Source organism: Carassius gibelio, chromosome B15 (assembly GCF_023724105.1).
Source record: "Carassius gibelio isolate Cgi1373 ecotype wild population from Czech Republic chromosome B15, carGib1.2-hapl.c, whole genome shotgun sequence".
NCBI classification, from domain to species: Eukaryota; Metazoa; Chordata; class Actinopteri; order Cypriniformes; family Cyprinidae; genus Carassius; species Carassius gibelio.
The window spans coordinates 20,438,988-20,457,286 of NC_068410.1; the positions used below are offsets into that span (position 1 = coordinate 20,438,988).

An 18,299-nucleotide genomic window follows, 5' to 3' on the forward strand; every position below is an offset into this window, starting at 1 on the left:
AACGGACAGCACACGACCCTCCAAATAACTAAAACAAATAACAAATAACAAAACGGACAACAACAAAAAGCAATAAACAGAAAAAAAGAGAGAAAAAAGATTTTCACTCACACCACCTGCTCTGCACCACGCGCCCACACCCTCGCTCAACCAGTCACACCGGAAATGAGAGAGGAGAGAGAGAGAGAGAAAGAGAGAGAGAGAGAGAGAGCTCGTGCGGCAGTACCGGAGAGTCTCGGAGACTAAATAAGGTCTGTTAAAAAAAGTCGCCAGATTTGTCGCTAGTCGCTTTTTTGGAAAAAAGTCGCTATGGGGGTCTGAAAAGTCGCTAAATCTAGCGACAAAGTCGCTAAGTTGGCAACACTGATGCCACGCCCTCTCAATTAAATTCAATAACCAACAACAGCTGTACAGCCCTTATAATAAAGAACACAAACTGAACATGGGCTTTTTTACAGGCATCTTTCACGTCCAGTACTGGGATGAAATGTAATTTTTGATAGATTATGAAAATTAAACAAATGCACTTTTATAACAGCTCGATTAGTCTCATACGTTTCTGTTTTGACATTCGCTGCTCTAATAATGTCACATGTACGTAGGGTCCCATTGGTTGAACTTCCAGTATTTATAAAGCGTCCGAGTCATTTAACTGAATCACTTCAAAGAATCGGTTAAAAAATTATTCAGTCCAGTTCTTTAATAACAAACATATACTACATACTGTTTTACTCTGTAATGCAATAGTTAATTAATATAGCATGCCAAGAATAATTTATTTTAATTAAACGGAGTCTATTTCAAAGGCCCGTAGTGTGTGTATTTGTAAAACAACTATACAATTTAGCCGGATGAATTTAATAAGCTAGCTACTGTGAAAAAAAAAGACGCTGGTTTTTTTTTTTCGATTTCCTCAGCTACGTCAGAGCCGCTGTGATGTCACAAAGAAACTTAGAACTTTTAGAATGTTGCGCGAGTATTAAAACCGTACAGAGCTCCTCACTTCACTCATTTAGGTTTCTCAGTTTGTTGCTGCTGAAGTCTGATTATTACACGACAGAAATTTATCATGGGACAGAGTACTTCACGAGTACAACCGTTTACGGAGAGCGAGCAGGTCTACGACCTCCCTCACAGTAAACCCCCAAAATCCAGCCCCGACACGGCAGAGAAACATAATCCTCATCGGCCTGATGAGAAGACTGTTGATGAAGGGGAGGGAACTGTGCTTACCACCTCTCCTCTGAAAGAGGAGAAGAAGAGCAATAAAAAGAAAGTGGGCCACTTCTTTAAATGGTTCTCTTCCCGTTTGAGGAAAAAAATCACCAAAAGCAAGAGCTCAGGTCAGGATGTGATGAAAGACCAAGGTACTGAGACAGAAACATCCGGGAGAACCGACGGTAAAAAATAATTTTCTGGAGCTCTTTATATTTAGGCGTCACTTAATTATTCACACCTAAATATGAATATCTACGGGAACTTTTCTGTCTCATAATTGTAACAGTCTTTTTAGCTTTTCTTCTATAATACATTAGGCCTACTTCGAAATGTAAGAGTGAAACAGGATAGTTATGTTTGCATGTTTAATAGGTGATCAAATTCTGTCGGTATGAAATATATTTATTATTTATTTAGTCACTGCTACCTAACATCTTGTGCTGGTATTCTCCTCTTTAGATCAGAAGCCTCAACAGCCCATCTGCAGATCTGTAGAGGTCACTGATCTCGAGGAACCTCACACCAGTGTTCTTCAAGTCCCTCCTGCTGCTGAGCCTCTGGTGCAGAAAGACCTCCAAACTCAAGTCCACGATGCTCCAGTCAGTGTGAGAGCAGGTGAAGTGTCTCCTCTGATGATAGAGTTGGACAGCAATGAAGTGGACACGAGACCTGAAGGTGAGTTTATTGCCACAATCCCAAACATAACACATGCCCTTATCTTTAAACCAGTACCACTAAACATTGTTTTTATTTTTATTTTCATCTTTTAATAGACAACATTTGCTGCCGATATGCAATTGGCAGCAAGCTGGGTCAAGGTGGATTTGGCGCCGTCTATAATGCGACTCGTTTGGAGGATAGACTTAAGGTTTGATTTTTTAACTTAACATCAACTGCTCCTGGCCTTTACACTCTTAAAAATAAAGATTCTTTATCGGCTTCATGAAGATCAAAATATTATTCACATTAAGAAAAAAATGTTCTTTTCAGAAGTGTTCACTGAAATGTTCTTTGGATAAGCTGTGTAGGATTAAAATTCATGCCTTGGCTATGTTTTTTAAATAATTTATGGCATCCTACACATATTGTTTTTTGTTATGTTCATCAGGTGGCAATGAAATTCGTCAAAAAGACAAAACACACGGAATATATCAGCATTGTGAGTGTGATTTTTCACTAAACTAGACACACTTTCCCAAGACTGAGTTAAATTCCAATTCTACATTATAAAATGTTTCTTTCTTCCAGCCTGATCATCCCAAGCCCCTTCCCAAAGAAGTCGCCCTGACAATTCTGGCCAATAAAGGCCCAGTGATGGATATTATTAGGCTGCTGGACTGGCAGGACCAGCAGAACTTCTACGTCATTGTTGTCCAGCGCTTCTCACACTGCATGGATGTTTTACGCTTTGTGCAACGCAATGGAGGCAGCATCGATGAGAAGTTAGCGAAGCTCATCATGTTTGGGGCAACACTAGCCGCCAGTGCATGTTGTAGACGTGGAGTTTACCATGGGGACATCAAGTTAGAGAACCTGCTGATAAACTTGGAGAACCTCCAAATCAAACTAATTGACTTTGGATGTGGCAGTGTCCTGACAGAATCTGCCTACACAAGCTTCAGTGGTGTGTTTTATCTCTAAAAACTCTTGTGAATCAGTTAACTCAATACTTAACGGTAAGAAGACATGCTGTGGTAATGACTAAAACACCAGACAAACTCTTTTTCCTCCAGGAACAGTTATGTACTGCCCTCCCGAGTACATACTGAAGGGTGAGTTCCATGGAAAGCCAGCGACGGTCTGGTCTTTAGGGATCCTCTTGTTCAGAATGCTGTGTGGACACTTTCCAGATAGTTACGACTTCTACAGGACCAACTTGAACACCTGGTCCAAACCTGGCTTGACAGAAGGTGAGTTCTTCTTCACAAGTACAACTCTAAGACAGAAACTTTACTGGAGATGGACATATGGATAATGCAGCAGAATTTACAGCTTAGAATTAAAGCAGATGTGCTTTACAGTAATAATCAGACGTCTCTTCCATCTTTCTGCACAGAATGCTGCTATTTGATCTGCTCCCTTCTGCAGCAAAAGCCAGAACGTCGGATTGATCTGGACAGGATTGTTTACCATGACTGGTTTTAGGTACTGAGCCTAAGATGAGCTAAAAACTATTTGATTTGAGATTTGACTAGACTTGTTAGACTTGTTATTTAAAATAAGGGTTCTTTATTAGCATCTAATGGTTCCATGAAGAACCTTTCAACATCCACTGCACAAAAGGTTATTTAGATTAATTAAATATTTAAATCACAATAAGAATAAAATGGTTCTTTTAAAGTTGGGGTATGTATTTTCTCAAAAATGCTTTAGAAAACTGAGTCGGACAGAGTACCAAAACAAACATGTAGCCAATCAGCAGTAAGGGGCGTGTCTACTCATGATGGGGTCGAAAGAGAGAGCGCTCAGTGCACAGGACAGACATTAGCCAAGCCAAATGATGACAGAAAGATAGAGATGAAACAAAAAAAAAAAACATCTGCCGAACAAAAGATGGCTTACGATAAGGCAAGAAGTAGAACCCGTGTAAATATTGGATCAGCTTTACATCGCTGAAGAGAACTCAAGAAGCGGGAAGGCCTTCGATCCACATCGAGGTTGCTTTGTTTCTTCTCGATAGGCGAGTAACATTGGTTTTGCTTTATTTCACAGAACTAATATATGTTGTTAAAATAAATAGTATACGCACATTAAAACCACAGTACTACCAAAACACATTTGACCTGTAACACATATTGCTTTCACTTAATGATGACATCATTCCCTCGGCCAGCTGCCACATCTGATTCCACCATAATCGTTGTCTGGGTTGTGTACATATGTGTGGAGCGGAGCTATTAAAATAGGGGCGACACCCTTTTGGGGTAGGGGCGTGTTTGTTTTGGTGATTTGAAATATCAACATTGGCTACCAGAAATCACTTACCCCACCTTTAAGAACTGATCACTGAAATGTTCTTTGGTGAACCCTGAATGGTTCTTCTATTGAAAATTCACTATACATATATATATATATATATATATATATATATATATATATATATATATATATATAGATAGTATTATTTTTTAAATGTAGGATGAAAATGCACACTTTAAATTTATATATTTTTTTGTTTTTTTTATTTGTTATGGTATTCCATCCTCTGGTATATTAATTGCTTTTTTGTTTTGTCCATCAGGAAGCAGTAAAATTTGTCAAAAAGTCAAAACAAGTGGAAAGTATCAGTATTGTGAGTACAAGGGATTTTTCAATAGAAATATTAATTACCCAAGACTGAGTAAAAATCACTATTTATAAAAAAAAAAAAAAAAAAAGGCCAAAAATGTTTCTTTCATCCAGTCTAAAGAGCCCAAGGCCCTTCCCCAAAACGTCGACCTATCAATCCAGTGATGGACATTATTAAGCTGCTGGACTGGAAGGACCTTCAGGACATCTACAGTTCGTCAGTCGTCCAGCGTTTATCACACAGCATGGATGCGTTCCACTTTGTGTAACACAAACAGAGGCAGCATTGAGCATCCTCTTGTTCAGAATGCTGTGTGGATATATTCTAGATAGTTTCAGCATCTACAGGACCAACATGAACACCTGGTCCAAACCTGGCTTGACAGAAGCTGAGTTCTTCTCCACGAGTACAATTCTACTACAAAACTTTATAGGATTAACTGGAGATGGCATATGGATAATGCAGCAATTTATCCTGTTTTACTGACCTAAAGAGCTTTCAGCTTGGAATAGATCGAATGTAGTTTACAGTAATAATCAGACGTCTCTTCCATCTTTCTGCACAGAATGCTGCCATTTGATTTGCTCCTTTCTGCAGCAAAAGCCAGAACGTCAGCTTGATCTGACAGGATTATTCACCATGACTGGTTTTAGGTACTGAGCCTAAGATGAGCTAAAAACAATAAAAAACAGCATCTGTTCTAATAATGAATTTAACAATAAAGCTAATTTCTGTGTTTTGTTCCAGGTGCAAGACCGATCACTGTCACTCTGAAAGTGTCATCTGTGGAGATGTTTCGTCTTCCAGGAAGAACTGAGTCTTGTGCCTTGGCTTGAGGCAGCAATATTAACGACTGGAGATGTTGCTTGCTGAAGGATGTGAAAATTGATGTACTTTTGTAAATAATAATAAAAACATGATTTCATCTGAAAGGTGAAGAGAGAGCCTTCAGACAGACACAGTCTAATAATACATTTAGTTAACTGTATTTCAAATAAATGCTGTTCTTTTAAACTTTCTTTTCAACAAATAATCCTGAAAAAAAGGCATCAAGTTTTCCACAAAATAATAAGCAGAAGAACTGTTTACCACTGATAAAAATAATTGTTTCTTAAGTAATTATATTATAGTAAGAATATTCAAATGATTTCTGAAGGATCATTAATTGGTTATAATTGTATTCTTCTTCTTTATAATCATGATTTGTTATTAATTGCACATTATACAGCTAATTTAAGAATAAAAGAATGAAAAATTAGTAAAACAAATTTGTTTTACTACTATTCAAAGGTTTTAGGCAGTAAGGTTTTTTAAACATTTCTAATATTACAAACTGTATAATAAAATATGTAAAATTAATAAGTACACTCAGCTTCTTAAGCAACAAATCAGAATATTTTAATGATCTCTGAAGGATCATGTGACACTGAAGACTGAAGTAATGACACTAAAACGCTTTACATTAATAAATGTCTTCTTAAAATATATTAAAACTAAACAGTTATTTTTAAATTGTATAGGTATTTCACAATACTTTGATCAAATAAATGCAGCCTTTGTGGGCATAAGAGACTTCTTTTGAGAAATTGATAACACTTTATAATAACTGCATGCTATTAATCATTAGTTAAGCATTAGGAAACAGTTAATTCATAATTTATAAAGCATTAAAAGACATTTATAAGCAGTTTATAAATACAGATTTAAATGCTTTATACCTGATTTAAAAACATATCTATAATGTATTTAATAATTGTTTTTTCATTATTAATGATCAACTTATCATTTCTAAATTAAGTATAGCATTATTTACACACCAGTTATTAAGGAGTTGTCAGTGGTTCATAAGATCACTTAGAAATTGTAAGTAAATGATTAATAAACTATTTAAATGTGCATTCATACATCTTTGTATTCAGACATATAGTAATAGTTACTTATAGTGTTAATAAATGGTTTATTAACATGTATTTCTACTGTAATTCAGGGTTAATTCAGGTGGTTATAAAACATATGTAGTTGTTAGTTAACTATTTTTGTGAGCTCAGCTAAAGTGAGGACTATTTATGCCTTGTAAAGCTTTTACAAATGAGATTTAAAGGCTGTTAATATTTCTATGTTCTGTATCACTGTGGTGTTTGTTTCCGTTTTTTGTTTAGAAGATAACTGAGCCTTTAAATATCCTTTATAAATGCTAACTAGACTCACTTTAGATGAGCTCACATAAATAGTTAACTGACCACTACTAAATGCTTTATGACTACTTGAATTTACTACATTTCTTGTGATCTTATGAATCACTGGCAACTCCTAAATAACTGGTAGGTAAATAATGCTATACTTCATTGAGAAATGATAAATTACGGAGTATGAAAATAAAATTATTAAGCACATTATAGATATGGTTTTAAATCAAGAATAAAGCATTTATATCTCTATTTATAAACTGCTTATTACTGTCGATTAATGCTTTATAAATTATGAATTATCTGTTTACTAATCCTTAATTAATGATTAATAGTGTGCAGTTATTATAAAGTGTTACGGAGAAATCTTACTGATGCCAATCTTTAAACGGTAAATGATCACTTCTTACTCTGAAGAATGACTGGATCGCAGCAGAAGCCTCACTGCGGATCCTGAGCAAAGAGCTGAAGGCATTTGTTCGGCATCTGAGGTGAGGAAACTGCCTGACATACTCCAGAGAATGACGCTCCTTTATCTTGAATGGAAAGTCCTAGAGCAGACATACTGGATCAGTATATTAACCGTGATCTAATCATGACTTTTATTAATCACTTTTCATCAGTTTTATCTGACGGATTCATTTTCAAAGTAAAGACTCACCACAGGATTGCATTCTCCAACACTTTATCAGTGGTGTAATGTAACGAAGTAAAAATATTTCTAAAGGTAGAAAAGTAAAAGTAAAACTTCTACTTTTACTCCACTACATTTTCTAATTAAAATGTATACTTTTACTCTGATACATTTCCCCTAAGTATGAGAAGGACCTGTATATCATACATGAACACATTAATAATTTAATAAAAGTTCAGTAAAGAAATAAATGACTTGCATTTTAGACATAATATTGCTTATTTTTGTTAACGAAAATAGTTCCAATCAAAGATCACAGCACTGTTTTGCGTCTCTGAGCAATACACAGTGTTTATATACTGAATAGATCAGCTTTTTGAACGATTCACTTGCTGTCACCTGCTGGCAGTTTTAATTTCACATTTAGACTTTTTTTTTCATGTTTTAAATTATTTCATATATCAGCATTCAATATTTTATGTTAAAAACAAAATATTAGGCCTATTTAAACATCTGGAAGAAGTGCTTATTCTTACCCAAAAATCCTTTTCTTTTTTTCCCCCACATTTGTACTTTTACTTTCAATACTAAAGTATGTTTAAGATTTAAAAAAAAACTGTTCATACTTGAGTACAATAAATATCACATACTCACAGACTTAAGCAATATTCTTAACAGTGACTTAAACTTCTCCCAAAGTCATTTTCTGATAAGATATCTGTACTTTTACTTGAGAATGACTTTCAGGTACTTTATACACCACTGCACTTTAAAATGCTGAGCATGTAACTCCATATTCTGTCTCTTACTTGGGCTCTTCTCTAAGGTGCCAGTGATGTCAACAGCACAGCCAAATATGAGGTCTCTTGACAAGAAGGGAGGATTTATCAAAACTATACATCTACAGAGGACCCAAAGACTTTTTAAACAAATCAGAGTTACATTTTCTTGCCTTTTTTGCCAATGAAAAGGTGCATTTTTATTTATTTACTACTTTTTTTGGATATAAGAAATGAGTTTCCACAGATTTACACAGGTGTACTTTTTGTCTTGCTGAAGCTGGAACTATATATGTGTGTGTGTGTGTGTGTGTGTGTGTGTATTTGTGAATTGATTATGTTTTGCTTGTGTTCAGGGCTTCGAGGAAGGAGCATTGTCTCCTGTAACAAAAACCTTAGGTGCCAAATAAAAATTTTTAGGTGCCACAGAATACACGCGTTTTATTTATTTTATAAGTTTATTATTATTATTGTTTACATTTTAACATTTCAGTCATACTGTCATGTGTTCATGTCTTCTCTTTTCTTGACTTTATCAGCGTTTTAATCCAACTTATAGATGACCTGGGAACTAAGGTTTGGTTAAAGTGGAAACTAAATGTCTTTTCCAAACTGAAATATACAGTCACAAAGAAATGTTCATTATCTGTACCGATATCATGGACCGTAATCATCACTTGGCCACGGAGTGTAGTTTGGGCTCCTCCTCAATTCATCCTGTAAATGTTGTCATACACTCTTAAAAATAAAGGTGCTTAACAAAGCCATAGAAGAACTTTTATGTCTAAATGGTTTCATAAAAAACCTTTTACACAGCTGAAGAACTTTTATTTTTCACAAAAGGTCCTTTGTGGCAAAATAATGTTCTTCAGATTTTAAAAAGGTCAGAAAGAGACGGTTCTTTAAAGAACCTTTGACTAAATGATTCTGTGTGGAACCAAAAATGGCTCTGTGAAAAAAACTTTATTTTTATATAATGGCACTTAAATATAGCAAAATGCACCTCTTTATGGTTATTTTTCTAGCTGACTGATGAGTTTATGGACACCAAAGGGTTATCCTGAGGTAAATGCATATTACAGTACATTGCAATGTTTACAAGCTTTACATGTTTTCCGCAGTTTGAAACTGTTGTACTGTAGGCTTTCTTATAAAATAGCATACCTTTTGAAGGTAATTCATGTTCATTATGTACTATAGTAGTAAAGAGAAAGTTTAAATGGGTTAATTGCCACTTGAACTGAGGCACTAACTCGCTGTGCAGCACAGATGAGGGCTGCATCCAAAAACTGAAAAATGCTGTCTTCGGAGGACGTATTCCAATGTAGAAGGGCATCAAGACATGTCCAAATTCAGTGTTAGCTTCAAGTTTCTGTCTCCTGAGATGCATTCATCTGGCCGGTTTTTAAAGGCAGCACAGATGTATCCCCGCTGCCTTTGATATCCCACAATCCTGTGCATTCGATTCTCTGACAGTTGAGCTAAAAAATAAAAATGGTGTCTCAAAGTAGAGGTCGGTGGTCAGTTTGTTTGTAAAAGTATGTTTTTGATCAACATTTTCCAAACATGATCAAACTTTGATATGCATCGTCTAGGTTTAAAGGTGCTGTAGGGAACTTTTGTAAAAAAATATTTTTTACATATTTGTTAAACCTGTCATTATGTCCTGACAGCAGAATATGAGACAGATAATCTGTGAAAAAAAATCAAGCTCCTCTGGCTCCTCCCAGTGGTCCTATTGCCATTTGCAGAAACTCCATCGCTCCCGGTAAAAAATAACCAATCAGAGCTGCGGTCCGTAACTTTGTTTGTGTTCAAAATGTAGAAAAAATTATATAATAAGCGAGTACACCATGAATCCATTTTCCAAACCGTGTTTTTAGCCTGTCCTGAATCACTAGGGTGCACCTATAATAAGTGTTTATATTCGGACTATTTTAGATTACTTCGGGGATACCGCGGCGGAGTAACCCAGTACCTTTGTGATTCTTCATAGACATAAACAGAGAGAAGTAGTTCCGGCTACGATGTTCTTCCGCAAGACGCAAGCAGTTCTGTTTATTAACCGCTAGAGCGTCAAAAGTTACCTACCGCAGCTTTAAGTGCAGACATAAAAGATGTGAAAAAAGGGGGGAAAAAAAGGCATTGCATGCAAATTTTAAGCAATAACGTACATACATAGGACGACCTCAGCAAAAACTTGGTCTATTTTTGGTCACAAATGTTTTAGTCTTAGTTTGGAGCACTGCTTGTGCTACTGTAGATTTCCTTTCAGTGAATGTCACTTAGTTTGTTATTTTGTTATTTAATGCAATGACATTCTTTTTTTTTGTGTGTGTGGCTGTGAGGGGAGTCAGTGTATACTTTACATCAAGATTTGCATGATGTTTGAAATAGTATTTCATTTTCGTTCCAGCTCAAAGACCATGGAGAGAAAAGCACCTGGTATTCAAGTGACCTTACCCATAGGTTTCCGAAGAGCGTTTTTGAAGTAAAGAGTAGGCGGATGAGCCCTTCGCCATCTTGACGGCGCATCACTGCACGTCACTCCCGGATATTTGAAAATGGGCAAAAAGGCGGGAGCTGGTTGCTGAAACCACGCCCACCTAGCTCAACAGCGGAGACAGCAGTGTCAATCCACCTGTCACTCAAGTGGCTGTGCAATTAGCAGAATCTTAAGGCTTAATATAATTTAAATGCATGAGTTATAAAAAACAATTCACCTCCTCACAGCTGTCATGTAGGGCAAAATTAGCTATATAGCCCTATATATATATATTTTTTTTTTTTTAAACCATTTTTAACATGTTTTTTTTTTCTGCTGTAAAGGTGGGCATCTTAACAAGGGGAGTCTATGGGATTGACTCCCTTTTGGAGCCAGACTCTAGCGGCTAGTTGACAAATTACAGTTTAAGTAACTTCTGTATGGGCTTCACGAGAGAGAGTGGGAGGCTGCCGCTTGGCAACAAGTTGCAATGAACTTCCATCATTCAAATGTAAGAAGAGGTTGTCTTTCTGTGGCCTGACGGATCGAACCCATTGTATCCCAACAGTGTATACTACAGTATCATTGTTATTTTAGTATCACTGTGATACTGTTTTAGTTTTAATAGTATTTGTTTTTATTTTTTATTTCTTATTAATTGTTGTTGGTTTTCATTTTTATATCTACCATTTTCCTTTTAACTTCATTTCAGCGTTATGCATTTCAACACATCGAATTAAACATAAATGAAAGGAGAAAGAAGAGATTCAAACATAAATTAGATAATCTAATCACACCGATTTTTGATTACTTTTATATTACAAACCCAATTCCAAAAAAGTTGGGACACTATACAAATTGTGAGTAAAAAAGTAAAGTAATAATTCACAAATGTCATAAACTTCACAATAGAGTATAGATAACATATCAAATGTTGAAAGTGAGACATTTTGAAATGTCTTTCCAAATATTGGCTCATTTTGGATTTCATGATAGCAAAACATTCCAAAAAAGTTTGGACAGGTAGCAATAAGCCAGAAAAGTTAGATGTACAAATAAGGAACAGCTGGAGGACCAATTTGCAGCTTATTCGGTCAATCGGCAACATGATTGAGTATAAAAAGAGCCTCTCAGAGTGGCAGTGACTCTCAGAAGCCAAGATGGGCAGAGGATCACCAATTCCCCCAACTCCCAGAAAGGAGCTTCTCAGAGAAAATTTGCAAAGAGTTTGAAGTTATCATCATCTACAGTGCACAATATCATACAAAGATTCAGAGAATCTGGAACAATCTCTGTATATAAGGTTCAAGGCTGGAAAATCATTCTGGATGCCCGTGATCTTCAGCTCTTAGATGGCACTGCATCACATACAGGAATGCTACTGTAATGGAAACACAACATGGGCTCAGGAATACTTCCAGAAAACATTGTCGGTGAACATAATCCACTGTGCCATTCGCCGTTGCCGGCTAAAACTCTATAGGTCAAAAAAGAAGCCATATCTGAACATGATCCAGAAGCACAAGTGTTTTCTCTGGACCAAGGCGCATTTAAAATGGACTATGGCAAAGTGGAAAACTGTTCTGTGGTCAGACAAATCAAAATTGGAAGTTATTTTGGGAAAACTGTGACGCCATGTCATTTGGACTAAAGAGGACAAGGACAACCCAAGTTGTTATCAGCGCTCAGTTCAGAAGCCTGCATCTGATGGTATGGGGTTGCATGAGTGCGTGTGGCATGGGCAGCTTACACATCTGGAAAGGCACCATCAATGCTGAAAGGTATCCAAGTTCTAGAACAACATATGCTCCCATCCAGACGTCGTCTCTTTCAGGGAAAACCTTGCATTTTCCAACATGACAATGCCAGACCACATACTGCATCAATTACAACATCATGGTTGCGTAGAAGAAGGATCTGGGTACTGAAATTGCCAGCCTGCAGTCCAGATCTTTCATCCATAGAAAACATTTGGTGCATCATAAAGAGGAAGATGCGACAAAGACCTAAGACAGTTGAGCAAATAGAAGCCTGTAATAGACAAGAATGGGACAGTATTCCTATTCCTAAACTTGAGCAACTTGTCTCCTCAGTCTCCAGATGTTCTCAGTTTAAACATTTGATATGTTATCTGTGTTGAATTCTGAATAAAATATTGCAATTTGTCAATCAGAATAATTTCATTCTGTATTTACAATTTGTACAGTGTCCCATCTTTTTTGCAATCGTGTTTGTACATTTGACCCAACTAAATTTTTCATATTTAAATATTCTGATATGTTGGTGAATTTAACGAAAACAGGACCGAAAAGAAGATGTACTTAAGTAAATATGCTAGTTAAAAGAGGTTCAATTGACAACTTTTTTTGACACTTTTTGCATGTTTATACAGTTTGATTGGAATTAAAAGCATAAAATAATATAATATTCTGTTCACAATTAATATTTATTTGTAAATTGTAATTGATCTCATCTTTCATTTCAAGCATGCTCTTTTTGGTAAATAATTACTTTAACTTCACACAAACTTTATTAGGACAAAATTAATATTTGAGATGGAAATTACTACATGGAAAATGATGGGATGAAAAAAAAAACTTACATTTCTTCTCTTTGTATGTGCCAATACTTCTCTCTATATGTATTAATGATATGTTGCTTTCACTTAATGATGACATCATACCCTCCGCCAGCTGCCACAGCTGATTCCACCATAATCGTTGTCTGGGTTGTGTACATATGTGTGGAGCGGAGTTATTAAAATAGGGGCGAGACCCTTTTGGGGTAAGAACGGTTTTGTTATAATAAAATAAGTCCAATTAGCTAAAATAAATGATGAATGCATAGTAAACTGTTAAAAATATAAGCTTTGAACTGGCCTTAGCGTAGAGGGGGGAAATGAAATCTGGTAGCTTTAATTAATCGATTCCAAATTGAAGAAACACCTTTATAAAACAATGTCAGACAATGTTCTCACCTGTATTCTAACATTTGACCCCGTCTCGTTGCTTGAGAGAGCACTCTCAGATTTTCGGATAATTTGCGACTGCAGTGTCGTTGAAAGGATTTTGATTTACATCGACAGAACAACGCCGAGCTGAAAGCAGGAATCCGCTGTAATGTGAACGACATCATCATGTCAGCAGAGAGTGAGGCTCATGAAAGTCTGGATCCAGCTTCGATTTCTCTGCTTCTTCCGCTTTCAGTGAAGGCACATTTCACGTCCAGTACTGGGATGAAATGTAATTTTTGATAGATTATTAAAATTAAACCAATGCACTTTTATAACAGCTCGATTAGTCTCACACGTTTCTGTTTTGACATTCACGCTGCTCTAATAACGTCACATGTACGTAGCGTCCCATTGGTTGAACTTCCAGTATTGGTAAAGCGTCCGAGTCATTTAACTGAATCACTTCAAAGAATCGGTTAAAAAATTATTCAGTCCAGTTTTTTAATAACAAACATATATGACATACTGTTTTACTCTGTAATGCAATATTTAACTAATATAGCATGCCAAGAATAATTTATTTAAATTACACAGAGTCTATTTCAAAGGCCCGTAGTGTGTGTGTGTGTGTGTGTATTTGTACAACAACTATACAATTTAGCCGGATGAATTTAATAAGCTAGCTACTGTAAAAAAAAAAAAAAAAAAGACGCTGATTTTTTTTTTCGATTTCCTCAGCTACGTCAGAGCCACTGTGATGTCAGAAAAAACTTAGAACTTTTAGAATGTTGCGCGAGTATTATAACCGTAACCGTACAGAGCTCCTCACTTCACTCATTTAGGTTTCTCAGTTTGTTGCTGCTGAAGTCTGATTGATACACGACAGAAATTTATCATGGGGCAAAGTACTTCACGAGTACAACCGTTTATTGAGAGCGAGCAGGTCTACGACCTCCCTCACAGTAAACCCCCAAAATCCAGCCCCGACACGGCAGAGAAACATCATCCTCATCGGCCTGATGAGAAGACTGTTGATGAAGGGGAGGGAACTGTGCTTCCCACCTCTCCTCTGAAAGACGAGAAGAAGAACAATAAAAAGAAAGTGGGCCACTTCTTAAAATGGTTCTCTTCCCGTTTGAGGAAAAAAATTACCAAAATCAAGAGCTCAGGTCAGGGTGAGTTGAAAGACCAAGGTACTGAGACAGAAACATCCGGGAGAACCGACGGTAAAAACTGCAATTCATTTTCTGGAGCGCTTTATATTTAAGTGTCACTTAATTATTCACACCTAAATATGAATATCTATGGGAACTTTCCTGTCCCATGATTGTAAAACAGTCTTTTTAGCTTCTCTTCTGTAATACATTAGGCCTACTTCGAAATGTAAGAGTGAAACAGGATAGTTATGTTTGCATGTTTAATAGGTGATCAAATTCTGTCGGTATGAAATGTATTTATTATTTATTTAGTCACTGCTACCTAACATCTTGTGCTGGTATTCTCCTCTTTAGATCAGAAGCCTCAACAGCCCATCTGCAGATCTGTAGAGGTCACTGATCTCGAGGAACCTCACACCAGTGTTCTTCAAGTCCCTCCTGCTGCTGAGCCTCTGGTGCAGAAAGACCTCCAAACTCAAGACCACGATGCTCCAGTCAGTGTGACAGAAGGTGAAGTGTCTCCTCTGATGATAGAGTTGGACAGCAATGAAGTGGACACGAGACCTGAAGGTGAGTTTATTGCCACAATCCCAAACATAACACACACATGCCCTTATCTTTAAACCAGTACCACTAAACATTGTTTTTATTTTTATTTTCATCTTTTAATAGACAACATTTGCCGCAGATATGAAATTGGCAGCAAGCTGGGTCAAGGTGGATTTGGCGCCGTCTATAATGCGACTCGTTTAGAAGATAGACTTAAGGTTTGATTATTTTTACTTAACATCAACTGCTCTTGGCCTTTACACTCTTAAAAATAAAGATTCTGTATCGGCTTCATGAAGAATGATCGAAATATTTTTCACATTAAGACAAAAATTTTCTTTTCAGAAGTGTTCACTGAAATGTTCTTTGGAGAAGCTTTATTTTTAAGAGTGTAGGATTAAAATTAATGCTTTGGCTATGTTTTTTAAATAATTTATGGCATCCTACACATATAAATTGTTTTTTTGTTATGTTCATCAGGTGGCAATGAAATTCGTCAAAAAGACAAAACACACGGAATATATCAGCATTGTGAGTGTGATTTTTCACTAGACTAGACACACTTTCCCAAAACTGAGTTAAATTCCAATTCTACATTATAAAATGTTTCTTTCTTCCAGCCTGATCATCCCAAGCCCCTTCCCAAAGAAGTCGCCCTGACAATTCTGGCCAATAAAGGCCCAGTGATGGATATTATTAGGCTGCTGGACTGGCAGGACCAGCAGAACTTCTACGTCATTGTCGTCCAGCGCTTCTCACACTGCATGGATGTTTTACGCTTTGTGCAACGCAATGGAGGCAGCATCGATGAGAAGTTAGCGAAGCTCATCATGTTTGGGGCAACACTAGCCGCCAGTGCATGTTGTAGACGTGGAGTTTACCATGGGGACATCAAGTTGGAGAACCTGCTGATAAACTTGGAGAACCTCCAAATCAAACTAATTGACTTTGGATGTGGCAGTGTCCTGACAGAATCTGCCTACACAAGCTTCAGTGGTGTGTTTTATCTCTAAAAACTCTTGTGAATCAGTTTACTCAATACTTAACGGTAAGAAGACATGCTGTGGTAATGACTAAAACACCAGACAAACTCTTTTTCCTCCAGGAACAGTTATGTACTGTCCTCCCGAGTACATACTGAAGGGGGAGTTCCATGGAAAGCCAGCGACGGTCTGGTCTTTAGGGATCCTCTTGTTCAGAATGCTGTGTGGACACTTTCCAGATAGTTATGACTTCTACAGGACCAACTTGAACACCTGGTCCAAACCTGGCTTGACAGAAGGTGAGTTCTTCTTCACAAGTACAACTCTACCACAGAAACTTTACTGGAGATGGACATATGGATAATGCAGCAGATTTTGATGCTTAGAATAAAAGCAGATGTAGTTTACAGTAATAATCAGACATCTCTTCCATCTTTCTGCACAGAATGCTGCTATTTGATCTGCTCCCTTCTGCAGCAAAAGCCAGAACGTCGGATTGATCTGGACAGGATTGTTTACCATGACTGGTTTTAGGTACTGAGCCTAAGATGAGCTAAAAACTATTTGATTTGAGATTTGACTAGACTTGTTAGACTTGTTCTTTAAAATAAGGGTTCTTTATTGGCATCTAATGGTTCCATGAAGAACCTTTCAACATCCACTGCACAAAAGTTTATTTAGATTAATTAAATATTTAAATCACAATAAGAATAAAATGGTTCTTTTAAAGGTGGGGTATGTATTTTTTCAAAAATGCTTTAGAAAACTTAGTCGGACAGAGTACCAAAACAAACATGTAGCCAATCAGCAGTAAGGGGCGTGTCTACTCATGATGGGGTCGAAAGAGAGAGCGCTTAGTGCACAGGACAGACATTAGCCAAGCCAAATGATGACAGAAAGATAGAGATGAAAAAAAAAAAAAAAAAAAACATCTGCCGAACAAAAGATGGCTTACGATAAGGCAAGAAGTAGAACCCGTGTAAATATTGGATCAGCTTTACATCGCTGAAGAGAACTCAAGAAGCGTGAAGGCCTTCGATCCGCATCGAGGTTGCTTTGTTTCTTCTCGATAGGCGAGTAACATTGGTTTTGCTTTAATTCACAGAACTAATATGTTGTTAAAATAAATAGTATACGCAAACCATATTGCTTTCACTTAATGATGACATCATTCCCTCGGCCAGCTGCCACAGCTGATTCCACCATAATCGTTGTCTGGGTTGTGTACATATGTGTGGAGCGGAACTATTAAAATAGGGGCGACACCCTTTTGGGGTAGGGGCGTGTTTGTTTTGGTGATTTGAAATATCAACATTGGCTACCAGAAATCACTTACCCCACCTTTAAGAACTGATCACTGAAATGTTCTTTGGAGAACCCTGAATGGTTCTTCTATTGCAAATTCATATATAATATTATTTTTTAAATGTAGGATGAAAATGCACACTTTAAATTTATATATATATATATATATATATATATATATATTTTTTTTTTTTTTGATTTGTTATGGTATTTCATCCTCTGGTATATTAATTGTTCTTTTGTTTTTTCCATCAGGTAGCAGTAAAATTTGTCAAAAAGTCAAAACAAGTGGAAAGTATCAGTATTGTGAGTACAAGGGATTTTTCAATAGAAATATTAATTACCCAAGACTGAGTAAAAATCACTATTTATAAAAAAATAAATTTAAAAAAAGGCCAAAAATGTTTCTTTCATCCAGTCTAAAGAGCCCAAGGCCCTTCCCCAAAATGTTGACCTATCAATGCAGTGATGGACATTATTAAGCTACTGGACTGGAAGGACCTTCAGGACGTCTACAGTTCGTCAGTCGTCCAGCGTTTATCACACTGCATGGATGCGTTCCACTTTGTGTGACACAAACAGAGGCAGCATTGAGCATCCTCTTGTTCAGAATGCTGTGTGGATATATTCTAGATAGTTTCAGCATCTACAGGACCAACATGAACACCTGGTCCAAACCTGGCTTGACAGAAGCAGAGTTCTTCTCCACAAGTACAATTCTACTACAAAACTTTATAGAATTAACTGGAGATGGCATATGG

The 18,299-nt window shown here is 36.7% G+C and overlaps 1 protein-coding gene and 1 long non-coding RNA gene across 2 annotated transcripts in view; both read left to right on the plus strand.

Moving 5' to 3' along the window:
• Positions 1–18,299, plus strand: part of LOC127973071 (serine/threonine-protein kinase pim-2-like) — a 59,365-nt gene that overhangs the window by 40,635 nt on the left and 431 nt on the right. Inside the window, exons 3-7 of the mRNA XM_052577101.1 lie at positions 2,037–2,086; positions 15,731–15,781; positions 15,871–16,246; positions 16,356–16,532; positions 18,172–18,249. Coding sequence (XP_052433061.1) covers positions 2,037–2,086; positions 15,731–15,781; positions 15,871–16,246; positions 16,356–16,532; positions 18,172–18,249 — 732 coding nt within the window. The remainder of the gene's footprint in view (positions 1–2,036; positions 2,087–15,730; positions 15,782–15,870; positions 16,247–16,355; positions 16,533–18,171; positions 18,250–18,299) is intronic.
• Positions 3,347–5,382, plus strand: LOC127972842 (uncharacterized). The gene is made up of 3 exons (XR_008157206.1): positions 3,347–3,363; positions 5,105–5,160; positions 5,255–5,382. It is a non-coding gene; the product is annotated as an uncharacterized LOC127972842 (long non-coding RNA).